The sequence below is a fragment of the Pongo abelii genome, chromosome 4 (genome assembly GCF_028885655.2).
Source record: "Pongo abelii isolate AG06213 chromosome 4, NHGRI_mPonAbe1-v2.0_pri, whole genome shotgun sequence".
NCBI lineage: Eukaryota > Metazoa > Chordata > Mammalia > Primates > Hominidae > Pongo > Pongo abelii.
Window position 1 is genome coordinate 146,399,911 of NC_071989.2, and position 25,997 is coordinate 146,425,907.

The window sequence follows — 25,997 nt, forward strand, 5'->3', positions numbered from 1 at the left end:
CTCAGCCTCCCGAGCAGCTAGGACTATAGGCACCCGCCACCATGCCCAGCTAATTTTTTTATTTTTAGTAGAGACGGGGTTTCACCATGTTAGCCAGGATGGTCTCGATCTCCTGACCTTGTGATCCGCCCGCCTCAGCCTCCCAAAGTGCTGGGATTACAGGCGTGAGCCACCGCACCCGGTCTCACATACCTAATTTTTAAAAATTAAACAAAAATTTTTGAAACAACTTACTGGAAGACATCTGGACCAAAGACAGCAGCCAAAGAATTTGCAGACCAAATTTCTTCATGATGTGATGCTACATTGGCTAAAAATCTACACAGAAACTTTAACAAACTGTAATTAACAGGTGGAAGCTGTTGCAAGAGGAACCTCAACTTTCTTCCAAATTCATCTTCATTATTATAATCTATAAAACAATAATAACAGGTTTTTTTCAATAAAGGAAAAAGCAAAGCTCTGATATTTTGCCAGGTTCACATTACTCTACCCACATCACCTTTTTACTACAACAATTCAAAACCTCTTCACTTCCTCTACTGGGGCCAAATGCCTTAAGGCTTTGTATTTCACTTATGAAATGGAAAAGAGGTGGAGAAGAGGAGCTGGAAAAAAGGAACTCAATCCCTTAATTGCTGGAGGATGTTTTCCTCATCTATTACTCATTGGCCCCAATTCTCTAGTTTTTTTTTTTTTTTTTTTTTTTTTTAATTCTCATCCTACTGTCTCCAGCATGACTGTACCTGTGTTTCCACACTAGTGCCAACTATAAGAAGTCAAAATGCACTGGCCATGCCAGATGATACAAACCACTAGTGAGCAAAGCAGAGATGCAATTTGAGGGGCCAATAGTATCAGTGATACCTTTCAGCTTAGATGAAAGTAAAAACAAGGAAAGAACAAGGTAACAGTGTGATTTTCTTCTCCTGGTTTCCTAAAATAAACAATTATCTTCAGCAATATCAGTAGAACTAAATTAAAAGGTCTTTCATTTCTCGTCTGTTTTTCTCCTCTAAATTTATGTTGGTTTCTGCTTATCAAGTAAACTTTATCACACAAGTTAGGCCTTGTATTTATTGTGTCAATGAGTTTTCATTAACAGAAACTAGACCCGTATTCATTCCACTGATTGGTGAGGATCCCATTTGGGAGAAATAAGTGCTCAGAGGTCCTCTCGAAATGAAGTGATTTATTGTGCTACATGAGTAAAAATCAATTAAATTATGTTTCATTTTGTATTTTTCCGCAGGTTCTTAAAATTATTTTACTGAAAAACTCTTGGTAAAAGGTTACGGTCATGATATTAGCTATCTCTGCAAAATAATACTAGTCTAAAAAGTTTATCAGGAAATAGGACTCCAGTACTATGTTGATTAAAAAAAAAAAAATTTGGCCTGGTATGCTGGCTCACGCCTGTAATCCCAGCACTTTGGGAGGCTGAGGCAGGCGCATCGCCTGAGCTCAGGAGTTTGAGTCCAGCCTGGGCAACATGGCGAAACCCCATTCTACCAAAAATACAAAAATTAGCTGAGTGTACTGGCACACACATGTGGTCCCAGCTACTCAGGAGGCTGAGGTGAGAGGATGGCTTGAGCCTGGGAGGCAGTGGTTGCAGTAAGCTGAGATCATGCCACTGCACTTCAGCCTGGGTGACAGAGTGAGACCCTGTCTCAAAAAGAAAAAAAAAAGGCTGGGCGCGGTGGCTCACGCCTGTAATCCCAGCACTTTGGGAGGCCGAGACGGGCGGATCACAAGGTCAGGAGATCGAGACCATCCTGGCTAACACGGTGAAACCCCGTCTCTACTAAAAATACAAAAAATTAGCTGGGTGTGTTGGCGGGCACCTGTAGTCCCAGTTACTCAGGAGGCTGAGGCAGGAGAATGGCATGAACCCAGGAGGCGGAGCTTGTAGTGAGCCGAGATCGCACCACTGCACTCCAGCCTGGGGGACAGAGCGAGACTCCGTCTCAAAAAAAAAAAAAAAAATTTATCAGGAAAGGCTACAGTCACGTGAGTTTTACTTAAAATTTAAAATGCAACCAATAACAACTCTTCTATACTTTGTAATATTACCAGCTGTCTATTCAAATGTACCAGTACTTCAATTTTAAAATCAGACAGAATAGTCCCTGGATTAATGTTTAAATCACTGTACCTATAACTGATGAGAAATTTTAACAACCTAAGCATTTAGCAGAAAATTATTTTAGAAAATCACATATCAAAAATGCAAGCAGTTAATATTACCAATATAATGAAGATACCAACACCGACAACTTCTACCTAACATTCTCTCCAGCTCTGTAGCACTTAACGTCTAGCATACCTATCCATATGTTTATTTTTATCATCTATTTTACCATCTTCCCTTATCCCCTATAGCATTTTAGTTCTGTGAGGGCAGAGATATTTCTTTCTTTGAGACAGGCTGTCACTCCAGGCTGGAGTGCAGTGGCATGATCACTGTGGCCCACCACAGCCTCAACCTCCCAGGCCCAAGCGATCCTCCCACGTCAATTTCCTAGGTAGCTAGAACCACAAGCAAATGCCACCACAGCTGGCTATTATTTGAAGTTTCTGTAGCAACAGGGTCTCCCTATGTTGCCCAGACTGGTCTAGAACTCCTAGGCTCAAGTGATCCTCCCGCCTCAGCCTCCCAAAATGCTGGGATTACAGGCGTGAGTCACCACACCCAGCCATGAGGGCAGAGATTTTCATCTAGTTTTTTTCAGTGCTGAATTCTCAGTATCTGGAGCAAGGGTCCCCAGCCGGGGCTGCAGACCAGTCTGTGGCCTGTTAGGAACTGGGCCATACAGCAGGAGGTGAGCAGCAAGTCAGATCAGTGGTGGCATTAGATTCTCAGAGGAGCAAGAATGCTACTGTGAACTATGCATGCAAGGGATCTAGATGTACATTCTTTATGAGAATCTAATGCGTAATGATCTGAGTTGGAAAAGTTTCATCCCAAAACCATTCCTCCTCTCCATCAGTGGAAAAACTGTCTTCCATAAAACCAGTCCCTGGTGTCAAAAAGGTTGGGGACTGCTGATCTAGAGCACTGCCTAGCATATAGCAGATGTTCAATAAACATTAATTGAATTCACTGAATGAATACACAATAACTGAAAAAAGATGTTGAACATACTACACCATTTGACTTGAGGTGGTAAGCTTGTGGGCAATACTGTTTTTATTTGAAATGCTATCCTTATCCAAAGTTTTGTTTGGCTACATTTCTTCTACACATTTGTACCTATACTGGCCTATATCTCAAGTCTTCAAATAAGGCAGAGAAGCATTTCAAATACATTAAATATATACATACTTGCTTAAATTTCTTTCCTTTGGAGTCTACTTTCTAGTTAAATCATATCCAGGGAAAATAATGTATGTACCAGAGAAGTTTCCCCTAACAATTCCTTCAAGTACTGCAACATTTTTTGGAAATGTTCTAACTAATCCACAAAACTGCTAGCTATGTTTTCTACCAAAACACAATGTATAAGCAGTTGGACTAACCATTATGGTCTAATCCAGAAGTTGTCGACATCTGACAATGAACAGTTGTCATGACTTTGGGGAAGACAGTGCCTTTGGTAGAGGTCAGGGATGCTGCCAAACATCCTAAGGTACACAATTCCCCATCACAAAAAATTATCAAGCCCAAAATCAACAGTACTAAGGCTGTGAAACCCTAGTCTAAATAAAAGGTTTAACCACACCAGTGTATGCACTGTCCAGCTACCACAGAAAAATGAAACCACTTTTTAAAAACAAAAGCTGAAATGCAACTGCAACAGTGCTTCTTCCATGATCTTAAAAGCAATAACTGTCATGTATTTGTGAACATTAAAATATTATCATATTATTTATCTACAGTTGGGTGCCATGGCCCATGCCTGTAATTCCAGCACTCTGGGAGGCCAAGGTGGATGGATCACTTGAGGTCAGGAGTTCGAGATCAGCCTGGCCAACATGGTGAAACCCCATCTCTACTAAAAATACAAAAATTAGCTGGGTACGGTAGCACACACCTGTAGTCCCAGCTACTCAGGAAGCTGAAGCACGAGAATCACTTGAACCTGGGAGGCAGAGGTTGCAGTGGGCCAAGATGGTCCCCCTGCACTCCAGCCTGGGTGACAGAGCAAGACTCTGTCTCAAAAAATAAAAGAAACAAATAAAATTATCTACAGTAAATGAAGAGAGGAAACTTTGTTCAGAGATCTAGACACCTTCCCAAAATAACTAAATGAATGAATGAACAGATGATATTACAACATAAATGCCAATATCACCCCAAATACTACCATACCTAGCTGCACAGCTATTAAAGAAACGGGTGTATATGTGAGTATATGTACACACATACATACATATGCTAATGATTATATATGTATAAGTGGAAAATAGAAGAAAACAGTGAATTTCTCATATTAAACATGAAAGCACTTATTGACCATAAGCATTTTTGCTTTTTTTTGCATATCTTTTTTGCAAATTTTTGCATATCTTAAATTCCTTCACAAGTGAATGTCAGCATAAGAATAAGTAACAAGATGCGTATTGTAATTCCATGAATGTCAACACAGTACATGGTGCTGTCATAATTTTAAATGAAAGCCAGGCCATGGCTAAGATTGAAACTTTTTCAGATAGCGTAAATGCGTGATTTTTGAAAGAAAAGAAGGGATAGGATTGGTTTACAATTTATGACCAGAAAGTTGTGTCTTTGAAGAGGAACTTAGTTGTCCCAACAGTACACGATGCTGTCATAATTTTAAATGAAAACCAGGCCAGGTACAATGGCTCACTCCTATAATCCCAGTGCTTTGGGAAACTGAGACAGGAGGACCACTTGAGCTCAAGAGTTCAAGACCTGCTTGGGCAACATAGCAAGATCTTGTCTCTACAAAACATAAAAAAATTAAAAAAATTAGCCAGGCATGGTGGTGCACGCCTGTAGTCCCAGCTACTCAAGAGGCTGAGGCGAGAGGATCACTTAAGCCCTGGAGATCAAGGCTGTAGTGAACTAGGATCACACCACTGCACTCCAACCTGGGCAACAGAGCAAGGACATTTCAAAAAAACAACAACAAATAAATGAAAACCAATTGAAATGACAATCCTAGTGAAAAATAAATACCTTCTGATAGATTCTACCAGTAAGTCAATGACTTTGCTTCCATTAAATCTCACTGCAATTATTAATTTATAAATTTTCATTCAGGACTGAAAGATTATCTGACTCTTGAAACTTTAAACACATGTCTGCAATTCAGCTAACAGAGGGAACATGGAAACCTATCACTATAAAGAGAATGGCTCTAGAGTTATTTTAAAAGGCTCAAAAAACCTTTACCATATTGGTTTCAGTTCATATTTAATAAATGCAAAATGCTTATTATGTGTCTCAACATAAACATTTGAAAAAATACCTGTAATAATAAAATGGATTCGAAAATTCAAAACAAAAAAGCGTAATTTTGGGGGGAGAAAAATTAAAGTGATGCATTGAAAAAAGGGTAGCCTTACTAATAACATTTCGTTTTAAAACCTGTTTTTTGATCCAGATTATAGAGTAAAAGAACAGGACTGAATCAGGTTACCCATTCCTGAATATAGCAAGTTCAAAGTAAGCCTTATGATTTAGCTGTACAGAAAACATGGGTAAGAGGGTCACAGAACGTCTTTGCATTGACCTTTATACATAAATCAAAGACATCTAATTAACTTAGGCTCACAGTTTAAAATTTAAGAAAAAGACGGATAAACACTTTCGAAAGAAAATACACCTTCTCTGACAACATAATACTTAAGGATATATACACACATATTATAGAATGCCCAGCTGTGATAGAGATAGGCATAAAGGAAGTAGTTATAATTTCTTAGCATAACTCAATTTCTTTAGAAGCCCCGATTCAAAAACTAAATGAACTCCATAATACCAAAAAAGCCTAAAAAGGTAGTTTTAAAATTCAAGACCTCTCCCTCTCCTCCTCCCTCCTCCCTCTCCCCTCTCCCCTCTCCCCTCTCCCCTCTCCCCTCTCCCCTCTCCCCTTTCTTCGGTCTCCCTCTCCTTCTTTTTTCGGTCTCCCACTGTTATCGAAGCTGGACTGTACTGCCATGATCTCGGCTCGCTGCAACCTCCCTGCCTCAGGCTCCTGTGACTCTCCTGCCTCGGCCTGCCGAGTGCCTGGGATTGCAGGCACGGCCGCCACGCCTGAATGGTTTTTGTATTTTTGGTGGAGACAGGGTTTCGCCGTGTTGACCGGGCTGGTCTCCAGCTCCTGGCCTCGAGTGATCTGCCTGCCTCGGCCTCCCGAGGTGCTGGGATTGCAGATGGAGTCTCGCTAACTCAATGCTCAATGGTGCTCAGGCTGGAGTGCAGTGGTGTGATCTCCGCTCGCTGCAACCTCCACCTACCAGCCTCCTGCCTTGGCCTCTTAAAGTGCTAAGATTACAGCCTCTGCCCCGCCGCCACCCCGTCTAGGAAGTGAGGAGCATCTCTGCCTGGCCGCCCATCGTCTGGGATGTGAGGAGCCCCTCTGCCCGGCCGCCCTATCTGGGAAGTGAGGAGCGTCTCTGCCCGGCCGCCCATCGTCTGGGATGTGAGGAGCGCCTCTGACCGGCTGCCACCCCGTCTGGGAGGAAGTGAGGAGCGCCTCTGCCCGGCTGCCCCGTCTGGGAGATGAGGAGCGCCTCTGCCTGGCCGCCACCCCGTCTGGGAGGAAGTGAGGAGCGCCTCTGCCCGGTTGCCCCATCTGGGAAGTGAGGAGCGCCCCTGCCTGGCCGCCACCCCGTCTGGGAAGCGAGGAGCGCCTCTGCCCGGCTGCCACCCCATATGGGAAGTGAGGAGCGCCTCTGCCCAGCCGTCCCTTCTGGGAGGTGAGGAGCGCCTCTGCCCAGCCGCCCCGTCTGGGAGGTGAGGAGTGCCTCTGCCCGGCCGCCCCGTCTGGGAGGTGAGGAGCGCCTCTGCCTGGCCGCCACCCCGTCTGGGAGGAAGTGAGGAGCACCTCTGCCCAGCTGCCCCATCTGGGAAGTGAGGAGCGCCTCTGCCCGGCTGCCACCCCCTATGGGAAGTGAGGAGCGCCTCTGCCCGGCCGCCCACTCTGGGAAGTGAGGAGCGCCTCTGCCCGGCCGCCCACTCTGGGAGGTGAGGAGTGCCTCTGCCCGGCCGCCCCGTCTGGGAGGTGAGGAGCGCCTCTGCCTGGCCACCACCCTGTCTGGGAGGAAGTGAGGAGCACCTCTGCCCAGCTGCCCCATCTGAGAAGTGAGGAGCGCCTCTGCCCGGCTGCCACCCCCTATGGGAAGTGAGGAGCGCCTCTGCCCGGCCGCCCACTCTGGGAAGTGAGGAGCGCCTCTGCCCGGCCGCCCACTCTGGGAGGTGAGGAGCGCCTCTGCCTGGCCACTCCATCTGGGAAGGGAGGAGCGCCTCTGCCCGGCCGCCCCGTCTGGGAGGTGAGGAGCGCCTCTGCCCGGCCGCCACCCCGTCTGGGAGGAAGTGAGGAGCACCTCTGCCCGGCCGCCCCGTCTGGGAAGTGAGGAGCGCCTCTGCCTGGCCGCCACCCCGTCTGGGAGGAAGTGAGGAGCGCCTCTGCCCGGCTGCCCCATCTGGGAAGTGAGGAGTGCCTCTGCCCGGCCGCCACCCTATATGGGAAGTGAGGAGCGCCTCTGCCTGACCACTCCGTCCGGGAGGTGAGGAGCGTCTCTGCCCGGCCACCCCGTCTGGGAGGTGAGGAGTGCCTCTGCTCGGCCGTCGCCCCATCTGGGAGGAAGTGAGGAGCACCTCTGCCCGGCTGCCCCGTCTGGGAGATGAGGAGCACCTCTGCCCGGCCACCCCGTCTGGGAGATGAGGAGCACCTCTGCCCGGCCGCCCCGTCTGGGAGGTTAGGAGCGCCTCTGCCTGGCCGCCACCCCGTCTGGGAGGAAGTGAGGAGCGCCTCTGCCTGGCTGCCCCATCTGGGAAGTGAGGAGCGCCTCTGCCCGGCCGCCACCCCATATGGGAAGTGAGGAGCGCCTCTGCCTGGCCACTCCGTCTGGGAGGTGAGGAGCGCCTCTGCCCGGCCGCCCCATCTGGGAGGTGAGGAGTGCCTCTGCCCGGCCGTCACCCCGTCTGGGAGGAAGTGAGGAGCACCTCTGCCCGGCTGCCCCGTCTGGGAGATGAGGAGCACCTCTGCCCGGCCGCCCCGTCTGGGAGGTGAGGAGTGCCTCTGCCCGGCTGCCACCCCGTCTGGGAGGAAGTGAGGAGCACCTCTGCCCGGCCGCCCCCTCTGGGAAGTGAGGAGCGCCTCTGCCTGGCCGCCACCCCGTCTGGGAGGAAGTGAGGAGCGCCTCTGCCTGGCTGCCCCATCTGGGAAGGGAGGAGCGCCTCTGCCCAGCCGCCACACCGTCTGGGAAGTGAGGAGCGCCTCTGCCCGGCCACCCCGTCTAGGAGGTGAGGAGCGCCTCTGCCCGGCCGCCCAGTCTGGGAAGTGAGGAGCGCCTCTGCCCGGCCGCCCAGTCTGGGAAGTGAGGAGTGCCTCTGCCCGGCCGCCCTGTCTGGGAGGTGAGGAGCGCCTCTGCCTGGCCGCCACCCCGTCTGGGAGGAAGTGAGGAGCGTCTCTGCCCGGCCGCCCCGTCTGGGAAGTGAGGAGCGCCTCTGCCCGGCCGCCCGGTCTGGGAAGTGAGGAGCGCCTCTGCCCGGCCACCCCCTCTGGGAAGTGAGGAGCGCCTCTGCTCGGCCGCCCCGTCTGGGAAGTGAGGAGCGCCTCTGCCCGGTCACCCCGTCTGGGAGGTGAGGAGCGCCTCTGCCCGGCTGCCACCCGGTCTGGGAGGAAGTGAGGAGCACCTCTGCCCAGCTGCCCCATCTGAGAAGTGAGGAGCGCCTCTGCCCGGCTGCCACCCCCTATGGGAAGTGAGGAGCGCCTCTGCCCGGCCGCCCACTCTGGGAAGTGAGGAGCGCCTCTGCCCGGCCGCCCACTCTGGGAGGTGAGGAGCGCCTCTGCCTGGCCACTCCATCTGGGAAGGGAGGAGCGCCTCTGCTCTCTGAAACATGTGCTGTGTCAACTCAGGGTTAAATGGATTAAGGGCGGTGCAAGATGTGCTTTGTTAAACAGGTGCTTGAAGGCAGCATGCTCTTTAAGAGTCATCACCACTCCCTAATCTCAAGTACCCAGGGACACAAACACTGCAGAAGGCCGCAGGGTCCTCTGCCTAGGAAAACCAGAGACCTTTGTTCATGTGTTTATCTCCTGACCCTTTCTCCACTATTATCCTATGACCCTGCCATATCCCCTCTCCGAGAAACACCCAAGAATGATCAATAAATACTTCATAAATTAAAAAAATAATAATAAAAAAAAAAGTTAACGGCAATGAAAAAAAAAAAGAAAGTGAAAATACAAAAAATAAAATAAAATAAAATAAAATAAAATTCAAGAAATATATAATGCTATATGCCAACTTTATACATTTTCCTATATAATGAAGCATGTCCCTCCATTACATATATATGAATACCATTTGGCTCTAGGAACAGAAGCATTTCCTCACTTCTTGGTTCTTTGACCTTTCTGCTGCCTCTACCATTATTTTTCGTGTTCCTGTTCCACTCTAGCTAAGCACTACTTTTTAGTCACCACCAAAAAAATCTAACAAAGATACATCTTTTTTTGTTTCTTTGGCTTAGAATCTAATGTTCAATTTGATATTCATTTCCTTTAGCTAAGTGTCCAAGAACAAGTTTTAGGTATATTCCAAGCCTAGAATCAAAGTTGTCTTCTTGCTTTTGCTAGGAAATTCTATGAAACCAGGGATAAGTAACCCTAATAGTGGTAATATCACCACTAAGCAACACCTTTGGCTACTATTGGACATTGTGCCACCACACACATTACCTTACATAAATTTCTCTTCTTTCTTTTTGATGACCCCTCCTATTCCTTGTTCTTGTCTCCTCCCTTTCCTCTTCTTCACCCTGTATCTTAGGCTAATAAAACCAATCACAAAAAGTAAATAGTACTAGAGGGATCCCGGAAGTTGCCTTTCCTATGACAAGATCATACAACCCCAAAAAGCAAATGAGAAAATACCAAAGTAATCTCTAAAATACTATACTTACTGTTTACATGTCAAGATTTCTAAAAGGTAAAGACTAGGAAATTAACAACAAATGACCAATTGATAAGTATCAAATTATGTTACCTTGAGAAAGCTGCATCAAGTGAATATGTAAACTGCCAGGGATAACAGGTTCAGGAAGTTCTTGAAGAAAAAATCTAAGAAGGCTAATAGCTGAGGGAACATCTGCTTCCTTAACCAAATCCACCTCTTCTCCGCTGTCATATCTCTGCCGAAGCCACTCCACTGTCTCAGCATTTCCATTGACTTGAAAAAGTCCTTGTTGCTCCAGACCTCCTACGTTAGTTCAAGGCAATCATTCAATAAGCTGCAATGTCAACGGCTTGACCATATATATTCATTCTCCAATTAACTTAAAATACTCATACTTTTGGAAAGCCTTTCTTGGCTCCTGTGACTTGACTAAAAACCTTCAAATTATACATCTAGAAACATACTATCTCTGTTCTAAGGGATATTCTATTTTATCCCACCCCTTATATCCATTAAAAATATCCCTATCACCCCCACTAAAACTTGTTCTAGGCTGGGCAACTATCATTTCTAAGTATATGAATTTAAGTAAAAATCACACTAAAACATTAAAAAGAATTTCTAGTTTTCCTATGTTTTGGACTTTCCATATTAAAAAAAAAAATTAAAAATCCAAGGTCAAAAAGGGGTAAGTTGTGTTTATTAAAACAAAAGCTAGCCCTCAAAGTAAGGAAATGTATACCATGTTCCTCAATATAGTCCACAACGTGGCGGACTATGAATGGAACCTCATTGTCTGGATGTCCTCCCTGCTGCAGCTCATCAAGTGGAATTCCAAATATTTTGTTAGCAAGAACGGAGTTGCAGTTACTCAAGGAAGGGGAGGAGCTCTTCCTCATATCTTTTTTGCAGCCAGAAATCAAAGCTGTCTTTTCTGCCAAATGAAAGACAAAAAAAAAAAGACTATAATGATTAACAGGTGGCAATATGACTAGATACATTAAAGAAAAATGCTTTACACCTGAATGTGTTCTCGTCTATTTAAATATGTTCCAGTTAGCAGGCCCACAGTGTGTTCTATAGATGAAGTTCAGTACAATTACCTAAACATATTCCCTATTATGAAGAGTTAGTGCTGAATGCTCCCTTTAGTGCTTGCATACTTATCAAACAATAGCAAAGTTAATCATCAAAGATTTAGCAAGAGGCATTAATGTCCCAAAGACAAATTAAGGAGCAAATTTGGCTCCAAGAAAACCTTTACTGAACAAGCTTATTAATGACACAGGTAAATCCAAACCCATTCTGGACTGTGCCATATAAAGCTCATCTAACCCCCCAATTCATAAGCCCAAACAGGAGAGAATACTTTTTAGAAAGTGATGATCTAATAACCACTTTTTATAAATGATGGGCTAATAAGAACAAGATTAATGAGTTCTTATTTCTACATGATAAAGCAGCTGTAATAAATTTTTTTTTTTTTTTTTTGAGACGGAGTCTCACTCTGTTGACCAGGCTGGAGTGCAGTGGCATAATCTTGGCTCACTGCAAGCTCTGCCTCCTGGGTTCATGCCATTCTCCTGCCTCAGCCTCCCAAGTAGCTGGGACTACAGGTGCCCGCCACCACGCCCGGCTAATTTTTTTGTATTTTTAGTAGAGATGGGGTTTCACCATGTTAGCCAGGATGGTCTCCATCTCCTGACCTCGTGATCCGCCCGTCTCGGCCCCCAAAGTGCTGGGATTACAGGCGTGAGCCACCGCGCCTGGCCTGTAATACATTTTTATAAAAAAGAAATTTTTCATTTCTGGACATCAACTTTCAATAAGAGATGTCCTTTTATCAACATTGTTATTTATTTTTATTTTTTGAGACGGAGTTTTGCTCTTTTTGCCCAGGCTGAAGTGCAATGGTGCAATCTTGGCTCACTGCAACATCCACCTCCTGGGTTCAGGCAATTCTCCTGCCTCAGCCTCCCATGTAGCTGGGATTACAGGTGCGCGTCATCACGCCCGGCTAATTTTGTATTTTTAGTAGAGACGGGGTTTCACCATGTTGGCCAGGCTGGTCTTGAACTCCTGACCTCAGGTGATCAGCCAGCCTCAGCCTCCAAAGCGCTGGGATTATAGGCACAAGCCGTCGTGCCTGTCCTTAACACTGTTATTTCATAATTATCCAAAAGAAAAATTTTCAGAGCCATCTAGATCAGAAGAAATAGTTATTTGTCCTAATTTTATAGGAATTGTGATCAGTAAAGGAGTGGGAGAAAACAATGTCTCAGATGGCCATTTCCAATATCTGACACATCAGAGAACAAGTAATCCCAAGAAAAATTTATTTTCTAAAATAAACACACTACACGTTTATTACTTTATGTAGGAAAAGAGTATTTGTAAAAGAAAGAAAAACTCAAAGGTTGATAATGAACAAAATGACACCAGCTGGTATGTTTTCCATCACCCCAGAAAAACAATTTCTTTCTCACTGCAAGAGAAAGAAAGCAAATCACAAAAATAAGTCTACTAAAATTCATAAGTTTACAAAAATAAGGTCCACTGGATCAAGTGTATACCCACTGGATCAAGAATGTCACAACATGACTAGGAAACAATGCAGCCAACTTAAAAGAAAAGAAAAAATTAACTTAAGGATAGCAAAATGCCATACATTTACATAGTCTCAGACAAGCAACATCCATTCTTCAATGTATCTGGTGCCAGCTAAGAACTATAAAACCTCAAGTTAAATTAAATAGCAGCTACAGGGGCAAGTTCCAAAATCTCTATGGATTTATAGAGCACGAGATAGTTACCATTTTGAAAACTTACCTTTCAGTACTTAAATACACCTAAGTTTAAAAAATGGCTTCTGCACCAGCTACCCTCACTGAGCAAGCATTCTTTTGTCATTTATGGCTGTTTGAGATTATGGCAGAAGATCAGCCTGTAGTTCCTCATTGAAGAAATGCAGAACTCGATCAGTACTTCAGCAGTTAATCTACAAGACAAAAACAATTATTTCAATTTCCCACATCTTTAACTGTCAGAAGAGACTATTAATAGAAGCAGCAGTAAAGTCCTCTTAAGAGGTTACCTATACTGAAAGGTATTCTTCTGTCTGAAAAATCTATCTGTAACCTAAAGGCAAAACCTTGCAAAGGTTTCAGATGATGATGGAAAACTGGAGAAGAATCTTTCTGCTGAAGATAAATAAATAAACGAACTGCAAAGGAGGATATGTGACAGGACACATCTTCAAGGACTACACCATTTAAATAATCCATTTTCCTCAATTATGTGTAGACAGCCTACCCCATCCCATTCCTTCCTCATTTCCTACATACTCAGAACTAAACATGGAAGTATTTTCAAAAGATCAAAGAATCAAAGATATGATTTAAGCTTGCTACTATACTTAAGTACTTTCTTCTTTTTTTTGTATACGACATAGTGGTTGCCTGAGCTCCCTAATTTAGAGAAGCGATAGCATATGTTCGAAAAGAGCAAAAAGAACAGTCCCAGAAAGGTTTAGATTCAATTAATAACTCCGTCATTTTGTAGATACATGATGGTGAACAACTTCCATGTCTCTGAGCCTAGGTTTCTTTATATAAAATAAGAAACTACCTGTACAGGCCAGGTGCACTGGCTCATGGCTATAATCCCAGCACTATGAGAGGCCAAGGTGGGAGGATCACTTGAGCCCAGGAGTTTGAGACCACCCTGGGCAATATAGTGAGACCCCATCTCTACAAAAAAATTTAGAAATTAGCCAGGTATAGTAGTGCCTGTAGTCCCAGCTACTTGGAAGGCTGAGGCGGAAGGATCACTTCTGCCAGGAGGTGGAGGCTGCAATGGGCTGTGTTTGCACCACTGCACTCCAGCCTAGGCAACAAAGTGAGATCCTGTCTCAGAAAAAAAAAAAAAAAAAAGAATAACACCTGTACAGCTGTTAAGTTTAACTGAGATAACATATGTAGTAGATAGAGAACCAGTCTCCTCTCTCTTCTTTGCATAATGCTAAAAGACCAGCAATTAGACTAGGGAGAGAGAGAAGAACTTGTTTGGCAAAGTGTTTAATATTTGGTCTCATCATCCTTTATGAATTCTAATGGTATCATTATCCTCTGTGAATTCTAGTCATTTATTAACAAATCTTTTAATAAGCTCAGTAAACTACACTGCAGGACTCTGCCCAAGAAGCTTCAGGTAAGCAAAAGAGTAATATCAATCAGTGTGGTTTTCAAAGAAGTGTTATTAGTAACATACACCTCCAGGAGGAACATTAAAAACTGAAGGGAAGGAAAACCACATTCCCATAACAAATCTTTTAGTGGATGATTAGTTGCAAAACATCCTGAAATGCCTGCTAAGACATGTAGTTAATCTACCTACCTATCCATTTGAAAACAACTTCGAAGTTAACTTCAGAGATAAGTTATTTAACAGACTTACACTAAAAGTCAAGCTGATATCCTCATGACATAAAGGGGGATTTGCTTGATGTACTATAAATGAAAACTCACTACAAAAGTCTGTCAGGGAGCAAGTTCTATACATCACCAAAACGGCTACTCAGTGTTTAGAATGCCTTGTGAATGAAACCAAGAACCTGTTTTCTTTTTTTTTTTTTTTCGGGACAGGGTCTCACTCTGTCACCCAGGCTGGAGTGTGCAGTGGTGCAATTATGGCCCACTGCAGCCTCAAACTCCTGGACCCAAGCAATCCCCTGCCTCAGCCTCCCAAATTGCTGGGCCTACATGCACACACGACCATGCCCAGCCGTATTTTTAGTAGAGAGGAAGTCTCATGTTGCCCAGGCTGGTCTCAGACTCCTGGCCTCAAGCAATCCCTCCCACCTTGCTGGGATTACAGGCGTGAGCCACTGCTCCCAGTCAGGAGCCTATTATCTCATCTCATGACCTCTACTACCCGCAACCTCTAACTAGACAACCTGAAAGCATATTTTTCTAAGGTGAGGCTGGGTAGGAATCTATGAATTCATCAGTAAAAATTTACCCTCAATACTAGGAAAACAATCAAAGGCATCAATCTTTCTGACGACAAGTTTCTCTCTCTCCTGAGGATGATGATGGATACAGCAGCAACAAACATTAAATGAGCAGTTATGATACGCCAGGCAGTTCCATGCACTTTACATGTATTAAGGTATTCTTTAACCCTTAATTAGACATTGCAAGGCTCACCAATTTACCCACAGTCCACCCAGATAATCAGGGTCAGAGGCAGAATATGAAACCAGAGAATGTGATTCTCAAAGTCCTTGAGCTCTTAATCACTATACTATTTTTCCACGTAAATTATCACAATTTATAGTATGATAGAATGTCACATTCCGGCGCTCAAACTGGCCATAGTCTTTTTCTTTTTTTGAGACAGGCTGGAGTACAGTGGCATGATCACAGCTCACTGCAGCCTCGACCTCCCTGGACCTACGTGATCCTCCTACCTCAGCCTCTTGAGTAGCTAGGACTACAGGCGTGGGCCACCACACCCAGCTAATTTTTGTAATTTTTGTAAAAATGAGGTTTCAGCACATTGCCCAGGCTGGTCTTGAACTCCTGGGCTCAGGCAATCCACCCACCTCAGCCTCCCAAAGTCCTGGGATTACAGGCATGATCCACCATGCCCGGCCTCATACTCTTATATACATTTTAGGTCATCACTTATTTCTAGCTTGCGAACAGGTACTTCCAGAGGGCAGGCCTATGGTCCAAGCCCCAGGAGCCAATCTTTCACTTGGGACTTGTATCTAGAGCACATTGCTGAGAACTCTTAGACTGGAGAGTGGCCCAAGGTAACATTTCTGCAAACTGCAAAGTAGTTGACATTATTTAGTCCTGTTTCCTACCCCTTTTCAGAGCTTAAATCATGTAAATATTCCCTTCACATCTGTGGTGGGTTGAATAGCGTCCCCCCCAAACCTCATGTCCACCAAGAACCTCATAATGTGACTTTATCTGGAAATAAGGTCTTTGCAGGTGTAATTAGTTAAGGATCTCAAGAGGAAATCATCCTAGATTTAGGGCAGGCCCTAAATCTAATGACTCATGTCCTTATAAGACGAGGACAAGATACACAGAGACACACAGAGAGAAAGAAGAGCATGTGAAGACAGGGAGAAACTGGAGTTATGCTGCCAGAAGCCAAGAAATGCCAGGAACCACCAGAAGCTGGAAGAGGCAAAGAAAGATTCTCCCCTAGAATCTGCCCTATGGACACTTCCTTTTGGGCTTCTACCCTCCTCAACTGTGAGAGAAAACTTCCTATTATTTTAGAGCCACCTAGTTTGTAGTAATTTGTCATGAAAGTCCTAGAAAATGAATGCAACACCTAAACTACAATATTACATTCTTAAAAAAAAAAAAGAAAAGAAAGAAAACAGCAGCAGGCACCATACAAAAATATACCAAAAAGATCTAATAAAATGTCCTAGCAGATAGAATCAATAAAATGTAAAGAAAGCAGTTCAATAAAAGGATTGACACAAGAGAATACAATGTGTGGACTTTCAAAATAACCAAGTATTTCCAAAAGCATACTGTTATAAATCCAAACAGCAAAATACACACACACACACACACACACACACACACACACACACACACACAGAGAGAGAGAGAGAGAGAGTTTTTTGAGTTTGTTTTTTTTTTGAGACAGAGTCTTACTCTGTCACCCAGGCTGGAGTGCAGTGGCACGATCTCAGCTCACTGCAACCTCTGTCTCCTGGGCTCAAGCAATTCTCGTGCCTCAGCCTCCTGAGTAGTAGAGATTATAGGCACGTGCCACCATGCGCGGCTAATTTTTTTGTATTTTTTGGTAGAGATGGAGTTTCACCACGTTGGCCAGGCTGGTATCGAACTCCTGACTTCAGGTGATCTGCACACCTCGGCATTACAGGCATGAGCCACCACTCTCAGCCCCAAACAGCAAAATTATTTTAAATACAAGTGACAGTTGCCTAGCATGGTGTTATTGACAAGGAATAGGAAATTATGTTGAATTTTACATCATATGCCTCACCATGAGATAACAGTGATTACAAACAAAGCTATATATATATATATATATATATATATTTTTTTTTTTTTTTTTTTTTTTTTGAGTAGACGTCTCACCCTGTTGTCCAGGCTGGAGTACAGTGGCCCAATCATGGATCACTGCAGCCTCAAACTCCTGGCCTCAAGCAAACCTCCTACCTCAGCCTCCTAAATCACTGGGATTACAGGCATGCGTCACTACTCCCGGCTCAGAAACAATGCAATTAAACACCAATTATCAATAAAGTTGGGTAACATTCAAGAAAGTGTACCTTCATACACCAGCTATCAACCTAAGTTCTACTGGGACTCAAGGTACTTTTGCACTCCATTCAATTTCATTTACATATACAAAAATACACATACACAGTAGCAGCACACACACCCCTTTTTCCCACCATGGGCTGAAAACTTTAGTATTGTTGAAATATTCATACAATCCAAAGTGGTCTACAGATTCAATGCACTCCCTGTCAAAATTCCAATGACATTCTTCAAAGAAACAGAAAAAGCAACCCTAAATTTTGTACAAAAGCATAAAAACCCTGATTAACACAAACAATCCTGAAGAAAATGAACAGAGCTGGAGGCATCACACTAGCCAACTTCCAAATATACTACAGAGCTATATTAACCAAAACAGCATCTACAATCAACTGATTTTTGACAAATGAAACGTACCTTTCTTAATAGCACAGAATCTTTACACTTTAATTATCTACTAAAATTAGTAGTGAGGGGCCTTTAAAAAGGGGTAGAGCACCAATATCAATACTATAGATAATAACAGCAGACAGCATTTGCTGAGCTCTTAAAATATGCCAGGCACTATTTCAAAGACTTTAACTATATCAACTCATTTAATCCTTACAACAACCCTAAAGGAGGCAAATACTTTCATTATATCCATTTTACTGATGAGAAAACTGAAACACACAACTTTTTGAGGTGATGAAAATGTTCTATGTCATAACTGTGGCAGTGATAGTTACATATGAATATATTTATTAAAACGTATTGAACTGGACATGCTGTTGTATTTAAATCATACTTCAATAAAGCTGAAGAAAATGAAAAAAGGGGCCAGGCATGATGGCTCACACGTGTAATCCCAGCTCTTTGGGAGGCCGAGGTGGGCAGATCACTCGAGCTCCAGAGTGCGAGACCAGCTTGGGCAACATGGCAAAACCCCGTTTCTACAAAAAAGTACAAAAATTAGCTGGGCATGATGTCATGCGCCTGTAGTCCCAGCTACTCAGGAGGCTGAGGTGGAAGGATCACTGGAGCCCAGGGAGGTAGAGGCTTCCAGTGAGCTGTGATCATGCCACTAAACTCCAGCCTGGGCACCAGAGAGGGACCATGTCTCAAAAAAAAAAAAAAAAAAAAATTGGTCAGGCACGGAGGCTCACACCTGTAATCCCAGCACTTCGGGAGGCTGAGGCAGGTAGATCACCCGAGATCAGGAGTTCAAGACCAGCCTGGCCAACATGGTAAAACCCTATCTCTACTAAAGTAAAAAAATAGCTGAGCATGGTGGCACACGCCTTTAATCACAGCTACTCAGGAGGCTGAGACAGGAGAATCGCTTGAACCCGGGAGGCGGAGGTTACAGTGAGCTGAGATCGCGCCATTGCACTCCAGCCTGGGCAACAAAGAGAGACTCCATCTCAAATAAATAAATAAATAAATAAATAAATAAATAAATAAATAAATAAGTGAAGTGTGGTGGCACACACCTGTAGCCCCAGCTACTCAGGAGGCTGAGATGGGAGAATTTCTAGAGCCCAAGAGTTTGAGGCTGTAGTGAGCTGTGACTGCACCACTGCACCGGGCCTGGGCAACAGAACGACTCAAAAAGATATGCCAATAAAAAATGCCACATTCATGTAAAAAAAGTTCTACCTTCAAATAGAATAGGAAGGAACAATAAAACTCACGTTTGCCCAAATGCTTTGACAAAATAGGATACAATTCACATAGAAAGGTTTAAAAGAGCTATCTCACTACTTGTTAAAGCCAAAAAACTACATAAATACATCTCTATTATCATTGGTATACAAAGTCAGAAAAGCCAGCAGGAAGCTGGGTCTCAATAAAGATGATAGAGATTTATAAGTTTGTAGACTATCGCTAATTTGACTTTACATCATTAAACCAAAACTAAAAGAAAATAAACTTATCCCTGCTCTAGACATTCAGCTTCTTACTAGCCAGGGCTCCAAATAATTCATTGAAGCAAAAGGCACCTCTTTCATTCTAACTGAACAAGGATGGTACTACAAAAGTGGCAAATATGCTATATTAGTGGTTCCCTCCTGGCCTGAGAAACTGACCAAAGCATAATTTGTCTGAGATACTTAACAGAAAAGCTGAACCAATGTCTCAATAGCGCATAAACTTACCTATCAAATGTTCATAGACGCTACTTTGATGAGTGATATGGTTTGGCTCTGTGTCCCCACCTAAAAAATCTCATCTAGAATTGTAATCCTCACGTGTGGAGAGAAGGAGGTGACTGGATCATGGAGGCAGTTTCTCCCATGCTGTTCTCGTGACAGTGAGTTCTCATGAGAGCTGATGGTTTTATAAGGGGCTCTTCCCCCTTCACTTCCTACAAAGGCTCTCTTGCCTGCTGCCATGTAAGACATGCCTGCTTCCCCTTCCACTATGATTGTAAGTTTCCTGGAGCCTCCCCAGCCATGCAGAACTGTGAAACAATTATACCTCTTTTCTTTGTTCTGGCAGTTCTTTATAGCAGTGTGAGAATGGACTAACACAATCAGGAAAACACCAAATCACTTAAATCTGTTATTAAGTTCATACTGGCTTGGCCATTAAGTAATTTATCAGATACAAAGTATAACTAATACAGAATTCAGGACTAGAAAGTTTTTAAATTAAAGAGGGCTGTATTGCTTAAAAGGTTGGGAATTTCACTGCCTTAAAAAATAAAACCAAAAAAAAAAGAGTATAAGCTATTTCTTGCAACAACGTGGGAAATATTAATATACCTTTTCTCCACTGAAAATATGCACAGCCAAGGCCTACTAGACTGACAGGAGTCAGAAGACTAGTTTATCATTTTTCATAGCTCGTTCATACAAAACTACAACACACTTCATTTTTTCAGCTAAGGGGTATTATGCGTAATTCTACAACTTGGTCTAGCCAGATAGGTCCCCTGAGATTAAAACATTTCTCTTTTTGTACAGACTTGTATAAAAACTGAAGAAAAAAGGGAAGCTGGTACATGAACAAAAAAGCAGTGGTTAAACTTTTTTTGTCTATCTTCCCCACTAGATTGTGAACTTTGACCATAAAATATGCAAAAAATGGCCAAGTGCAGTGGCTCCTGCCTGTAATCCCAACACTTTGGGATGCTGAGGTGGGCAGATCACCAGAGGTCAGGAATTCAAGACCAGCCTGGCCAACATGGTGAAACCCCATTTCTACTAAAAATACAAAATTAGGCCAGGTGCAGTGGCTCACGCCTATAATCCCAGCACTTTGGGAGGCCAAGGCAGGCGGATCACCTGAGGTCAGGAGTTCGAGACCAGCCTGGCCAACATGGTGAAACCCCGTCGCTACAAAAAATACAAAAATTAGCCAGGCATGGTGGCACGTGCCTGTGGTCCCAGCAACTCGGGAGGATGAGGCAGGAGAATCGCTCGAATCCAGGAGACGGAGGTTGCAGTGAGCCGAGATCGCCGCCATTGCACTCCAGCCAGGGGGACAACAATGAGACTTCGTCTCAAAAAAAAGAAAAAAAAAAATGACTTCATTTTTGTTTCCCCAGTTGAACACTAAATAGCAGAACCCCAATACTGAAACTGATGCTACCATTTCCAGTGTATTTTCCAGTTCACTCTCCAACTGAATCCTCCAACCATCCGGTGAAATAAGGAGAATGGATTACCCTTCCTTTTCTCAGAAGAGGAAGCAAGCTCAGAGAGCTGAAGAAACTGGTTCAAAGTTACTGAATTAGTAACTAGAACTCTAAGTCTACTATCTTACAGGTGGATGCCCCTTCTAAGCAACAACTACAATTCTCACTGAAAATTTTGTTTAAAATGTCACTGAAATACATGAAGCCACACCAAGGGTAATTCATAAAGCACTTAAATACTTTGTAGTTGCTGGAAATGTTTTGCAGTTGCTGGCCAAAGATCATTATGGAAATACTACTAGAATATTTCCTCTCAATAGAAAAAGAGAATATTTTACAAGATTAATAGTTTCAAAGTGATTCTACAACCAATCATAATGCAGTCTGCTTTTGCTATTAAAAAAAACTCTCATCTTACCTAATTCTAAATTTCAGCTCCTTTACACCTTTCCAAACACGAAATCCAACGTGACCAGTGTTTGCTCCAAATTAGGACTATAGAGAACCTCCTCCACCTCCCTGCTCACCCCAATGAAAACTGATATTCAGCACCTACTATGTCAATCAACAAGCAGTTTTCAGTTTTATTTTTACTTTTACTTTTCATCTGTAAAGAGCAGCAGCTTGACACACAAAAGCAAAAAGTAGAGAAATATTTTCAAGAATAGGTAAACAAAACTGAACTTTTTCTATTCTGTTCCTGAAAAGGGCAATAATAGAAATTTGACAGACATCGCTCTTAAAACTAAAGCAAGAGATAAGAATCTTTATACATTATATATACAAGGAAAAGAAAATATACACTAGAAGCTAGGTAATAACTTGACATAAAAGACTTGCAATATTTCCTTCTCTAGTAGAAATCTAGTAAATGTCATTAAATTATCTTGTCAGCTTACCACATTTTCCTCAGCCTAGGTCTTTTATACTTGCTAGTTCACTGACCTGAAACACTCTCCCACGCTTCCTCCTTCCCATCATCAGTTCAAGTCCCATCCTTGGAGAGGCTTTCTTCAACCCACTCAATCTAATGGTCTCATCTATTAATTTCTCTAGAGTGTGGCATTCCTTGGCTCCAAAATATTCATCACAGGTTTTTTGTTTTGTTTTTTTGGGACAGGGTCTCACTCTGTCTGTCCCCCACGGTGGAATGCAATGGCACGATCATAGCTCACTGCAGCCTCAATCTCCTGGGCTCAAGCAACCCTCCCACCTCAGCCCCCCTGAGCAGCAGGGACTACAGGAGCATGCCACCATGCCTGGCTTTTTTTTTTTTTTTGTAAAGAGAGAGTCTCCCTATGCTGCCCAGGCTGGCCTCAAACTCCTAAGCTCAACTGATCCTCCAGCCTTAGCCTCCCAAAGTGCTGGGATTACAGGAGTGAGCCACTGTGAGCCTGGCCTACCACAAGTTTTATTACATATTCATTTTGTGTTTGTTTAATGTCTGTTTATACCAACAGAGTATAAGCTCTCCAAAGTCCACCAGTGGGTTTTTTAAAAAATACATTTATTAAGGTATAATTTACACACTAAAATTTGCACTCCAGCCTGGACAATAAGAACGAAACTCCATCCCCCCCAAAAAAAAAAAAATTGAACGTAAGGCTGGGCAAGGTGGCAAGGTGGCTCAAGCCTGTAATCCCAGCACTTTGGGAGGCAGAAGCAGGCAGATCACCTGAGGTCAGGAGTTTGAGACCAGCCTGGGCAACATGGCAAAACCCCATCTTACAAAAAATACAAAAATTAGTCAGGTGCAGTGGCAAGCACCGGTAGTCCCAGCTACTCCGGAGGCTAAGTCAGAAGAATCGTTAGAACCTGGGGGGCGGAGGTTGCAGTGAGCCAAGATTGCACCACTGCACTCCAGCCTGGGTGACAGTGATGCCCTGTCTCAAAAAACAAAAACAAAAACAAAAACAAAAAAAAACACAGTAATTTATACTATTATAGTTTCCAAATTTAAAATTTGTATACGATGATGGAGGAGCTATGCAGCAATGGATTGAGGTTATTCATAAATGATTATAAAAGCAGTTATTTTATTGGTGGGGAAACACTGACAAGTCAACAGACTCATTTCAGCCATTTTCTCTCCTAAAACAATGACATTCTAATAAAAAAGCTAACATTTACACGACCCAGTGAATTATGCCACTGCAATATGCCCTTCTACATTTTCCAAGAACTTAAGCTGTGTCACACAGGTGTCTAAATTAGTAATAAAATTAAATTGGAGAAACTATTACTCCAATTTTAAAAGCAGCACGGATTAAAAAAGTAAGAAGGGGGCAAGGCACGGTGACTCACGCCTGTAATCCCAGAACTTTGGGAGGCTGAGGCAGGCGGATCACTTGAGGTCAGAAGTTCGAGACCAGCCTGGCCAACATAGTGAAATCTCATCTCTATCAAAAATACAAAAATTAGGCGTGGTGGCGGTCGCCTGTAGTCCCAGCTACTCAGGAGGCTGAGGCAGAAGAATCGCTTGAACCTCGGAGGAGGAGGTTGCAGTGAACCGAGATCGCTCCACTGCACTCCAGCCTGTACGACAGAGCGAAACTCTGTCTCAAGGAAAAAAAAAAGTAAGAAGGCGCTCCCAATGGATATACAAATAATTATCAGTTCATTCAATTCCATCAAGAAGCACTTAGTAAATGCACAGTACCTGTGAGAAAACCAGGCCAACAAGCATTTCAAGGTTACCAAAAAAGGAAGGTTGAAAATAGCCTCACACTAACCCAGCTCTAAAAAGACAAATAATTCAAAACCACCCTTTAATGTCAGTCTCTCTAAACAGGTGCACCCCAGTTAATGTTAATAGTCTGCATTACTACTGGTAATGATTCTGGCTACCATTTTAGATTATCAGATCCTTCAATGTAAATGCCCAACTTTTTTCACTGATTAGAAGGCGAAACGGGGAACCAAATGAAATGATCCACCGTCTTTCTAAGAGTCAGTTTGATTTTAACTGATTACAAACAAAAAGGGCTTAACAGTTTCCCACTGCGCAAATGTGCCAACCGATTCCTACAACCTCATCTAGGAAACCAGGCGTGCCACGTGAACCCTAATGCTATACAAAGTGTCCCCCTCCAGCCTGGCCTATGCAGAGCGCATTCTAGACAAGGCCCCAGTGCACCAACAGCCCAATTTTGGCTATATTCTCTGAGCGATTTAAGGAAGTCCGCAATCACTCATCTCACGTGACCTTAAAAAGGGGCGCAGTTGAGCCCAGAATAAAACACACTCCTTTTTCTTCTACATCAACTTCACTGCCCAGCATGAAGGAAGTGGGCGGGGAAGAGGCGCAGCGCCAGCGGGCAGGAGAGGTCAGCAAAGAAACGTGGGGTGTCGCGCCATCTACTCTGCAGGGGCTGGAGGTGAGGGACACGCCCGCTCAACGGCACTGCAGCCGCTGCAAATCCAAGGCTGCCACACCCCCCGGCAGCCAGGAACACGGCTTCATCTTCCTCTTTCTCCAGCGGAAAGGGGGCCCTCTCCACGGAACGCCCCACCTGCTGGAGTCCTCCACACCCCGAAACGCAACGCCCGGGAGCAGGCGCGGGTGGCAGGCGGCGCTGGGGGGCAACAGGAGGGGAAGGACCGCGGCGACCTGCAACCCGCGCATGCGCAGATCCGGGTACCCGCCCGTTTACCTACCGTTGGAACCGCGATGCCCCGTTCCCTGGCCGCGGCCGCTTCTCCAGGACCCGCGGCGACGGCAAGAGGGCGAGAACTGAGGCCCCAAGTGGCTCCGCGGCCGAGAAGCCTCTTCCTGGGGCGGCCGCTGACGGGAGGTTAAAGCTACGGCTGTGGCGCGGGGCCAGCCCGGTAAGCGACCCCCGGATACCCCCGGCGGTGGTGGCGGCGGAGACGCGGAACACAGGGAGGGAGTGGCGACAGAGGCGGCGGCTGAGGTGCAGAGCCTCCCTAACGGCGAGCGGGAGGAGAGCTGCTGGCGGGCGGAGGCCGGGCCGGACGTGACGTGCGTGGGAGGGGGCGGGGCGGTGAGGGTCCCCACCCCCACAGCATCCGGGGCCGCGGCCCTGGGTCTTGCAAGCTTGAGGACTGCGGTTCCTCTCCCACCATTTGGGCTTCTGAGTTAGGGTGCGAGCAGCCAGGCGCGGTCCCGGGGCGGGTTGTGGGGTCCTCGGTTTGGGGAGGTTGGGAAACAGAGAGGACACTGGGGAGAGGAAAGATAAAGGGAAAATCCGGAACACAGAGATCGCTTCTGGTCTCTGCGGAGGAAGCCATGCCCCTCCCTGCAGGCGGCCAGAAAAACCCAGGGCGCCCATATCCAGGTGAGGAGCACAGAGACCTGAACCGAAAACCGCTGGGGGAGGCCTAAGCGGTGACTCCCGTTCCCATTCCCAGAGATGTGAGTTAGATCCGGGACCACGGGGCTGCACCTGCGTCCTGCCCGCCCCCACCCTACCCATTCACCTCAGTCCCTGACCTAGACTCAGAGAGAACAGTAAGGCTTCGGTGCCTTGACAGTCTGGTACTGTGGAAGTCGATAGGCTGCGGGTTCACAGGGAGCTTCGTATACTAAAATCAGCCAGCTGCGGAGGCAGAGCTGAAAGGAGGCAGAAAGAATGAGCTCTCTGAACTTGCATGGCTACCCAGACCATCCCTACAACTCCCTTGAGCTCACAAGGGTATGAATATTCAGCCAATCTCTTTCTTATAGTCTGTTAAGGGCTTTGAGATCTTCCATTTGGACTCCTTGACGGCCGGTAGATCAACACCTGCACAAAAAATAGCAGCCACCACAATTCAGTTGTCCCTTACCTGCCTGAGCTGGAAGTCAGTAACCTGGAAAATGTAAAACAAGAACCCTCATAGAACTTGGGACAAGATTTGAAAAAAATAAAGTCACCCTATGAAATGATCTGTAAATGGGCTACAGAGGCCAGAGTGTCTCCCACATTTCATCAGAGTAAACCATGTGTAAC

At 44.7% G+C, this 25,997-nt stretch overlaps 1 protein-coding gene across 5 annotated transcripts in view; it reads right to left on the reverse strand.

Moving 5' to 3' along the window:
- The window catches only part of FAM13B (family with sequence similarity 13 member B), an 89,669-nt gene extending 64,827 nt beyond the window's left edge, over positions 1 to 24,842 (reverse strand). For 4 of the 5 annotated variants that reach the window (XM_054556573.2, XM_024247211.3, XM_054556572.2 and 1 more), the window contains exons 1-5: positions 24,703 to 24,842; positions 12,928 to 13,096; positions 10,841 to 11,032; positions 10,189 to 10,401; positions 235 to 412 (exon numbers count right to left, since the gene is read on the reverse strand). In XM_054556573.2, the coding sequence (XP_054412548.1) occupies positions 235 to 412; positions 10,189 to 10,401; positions 10,841 to 10,997 (548 nt within the window). In that variant the 5' untranslated portion in view covers positions 10,998 to 11,032; positions 12,928 to 13,096; positions 24,703 to 24,842. The remainder of the gene's footprint in view (positions 1 to 234; positions 413 to 10,188; positions 10,402 to 10,840; positions 11,033 to 12,927; positions 13,097 to 24,702) is intronic. The other variant, XM_024247213.3, reaches the window with a different exon arrangement.
- Positions 24,843 to 25,997: the final 1,155 nt, after the last annotated feature.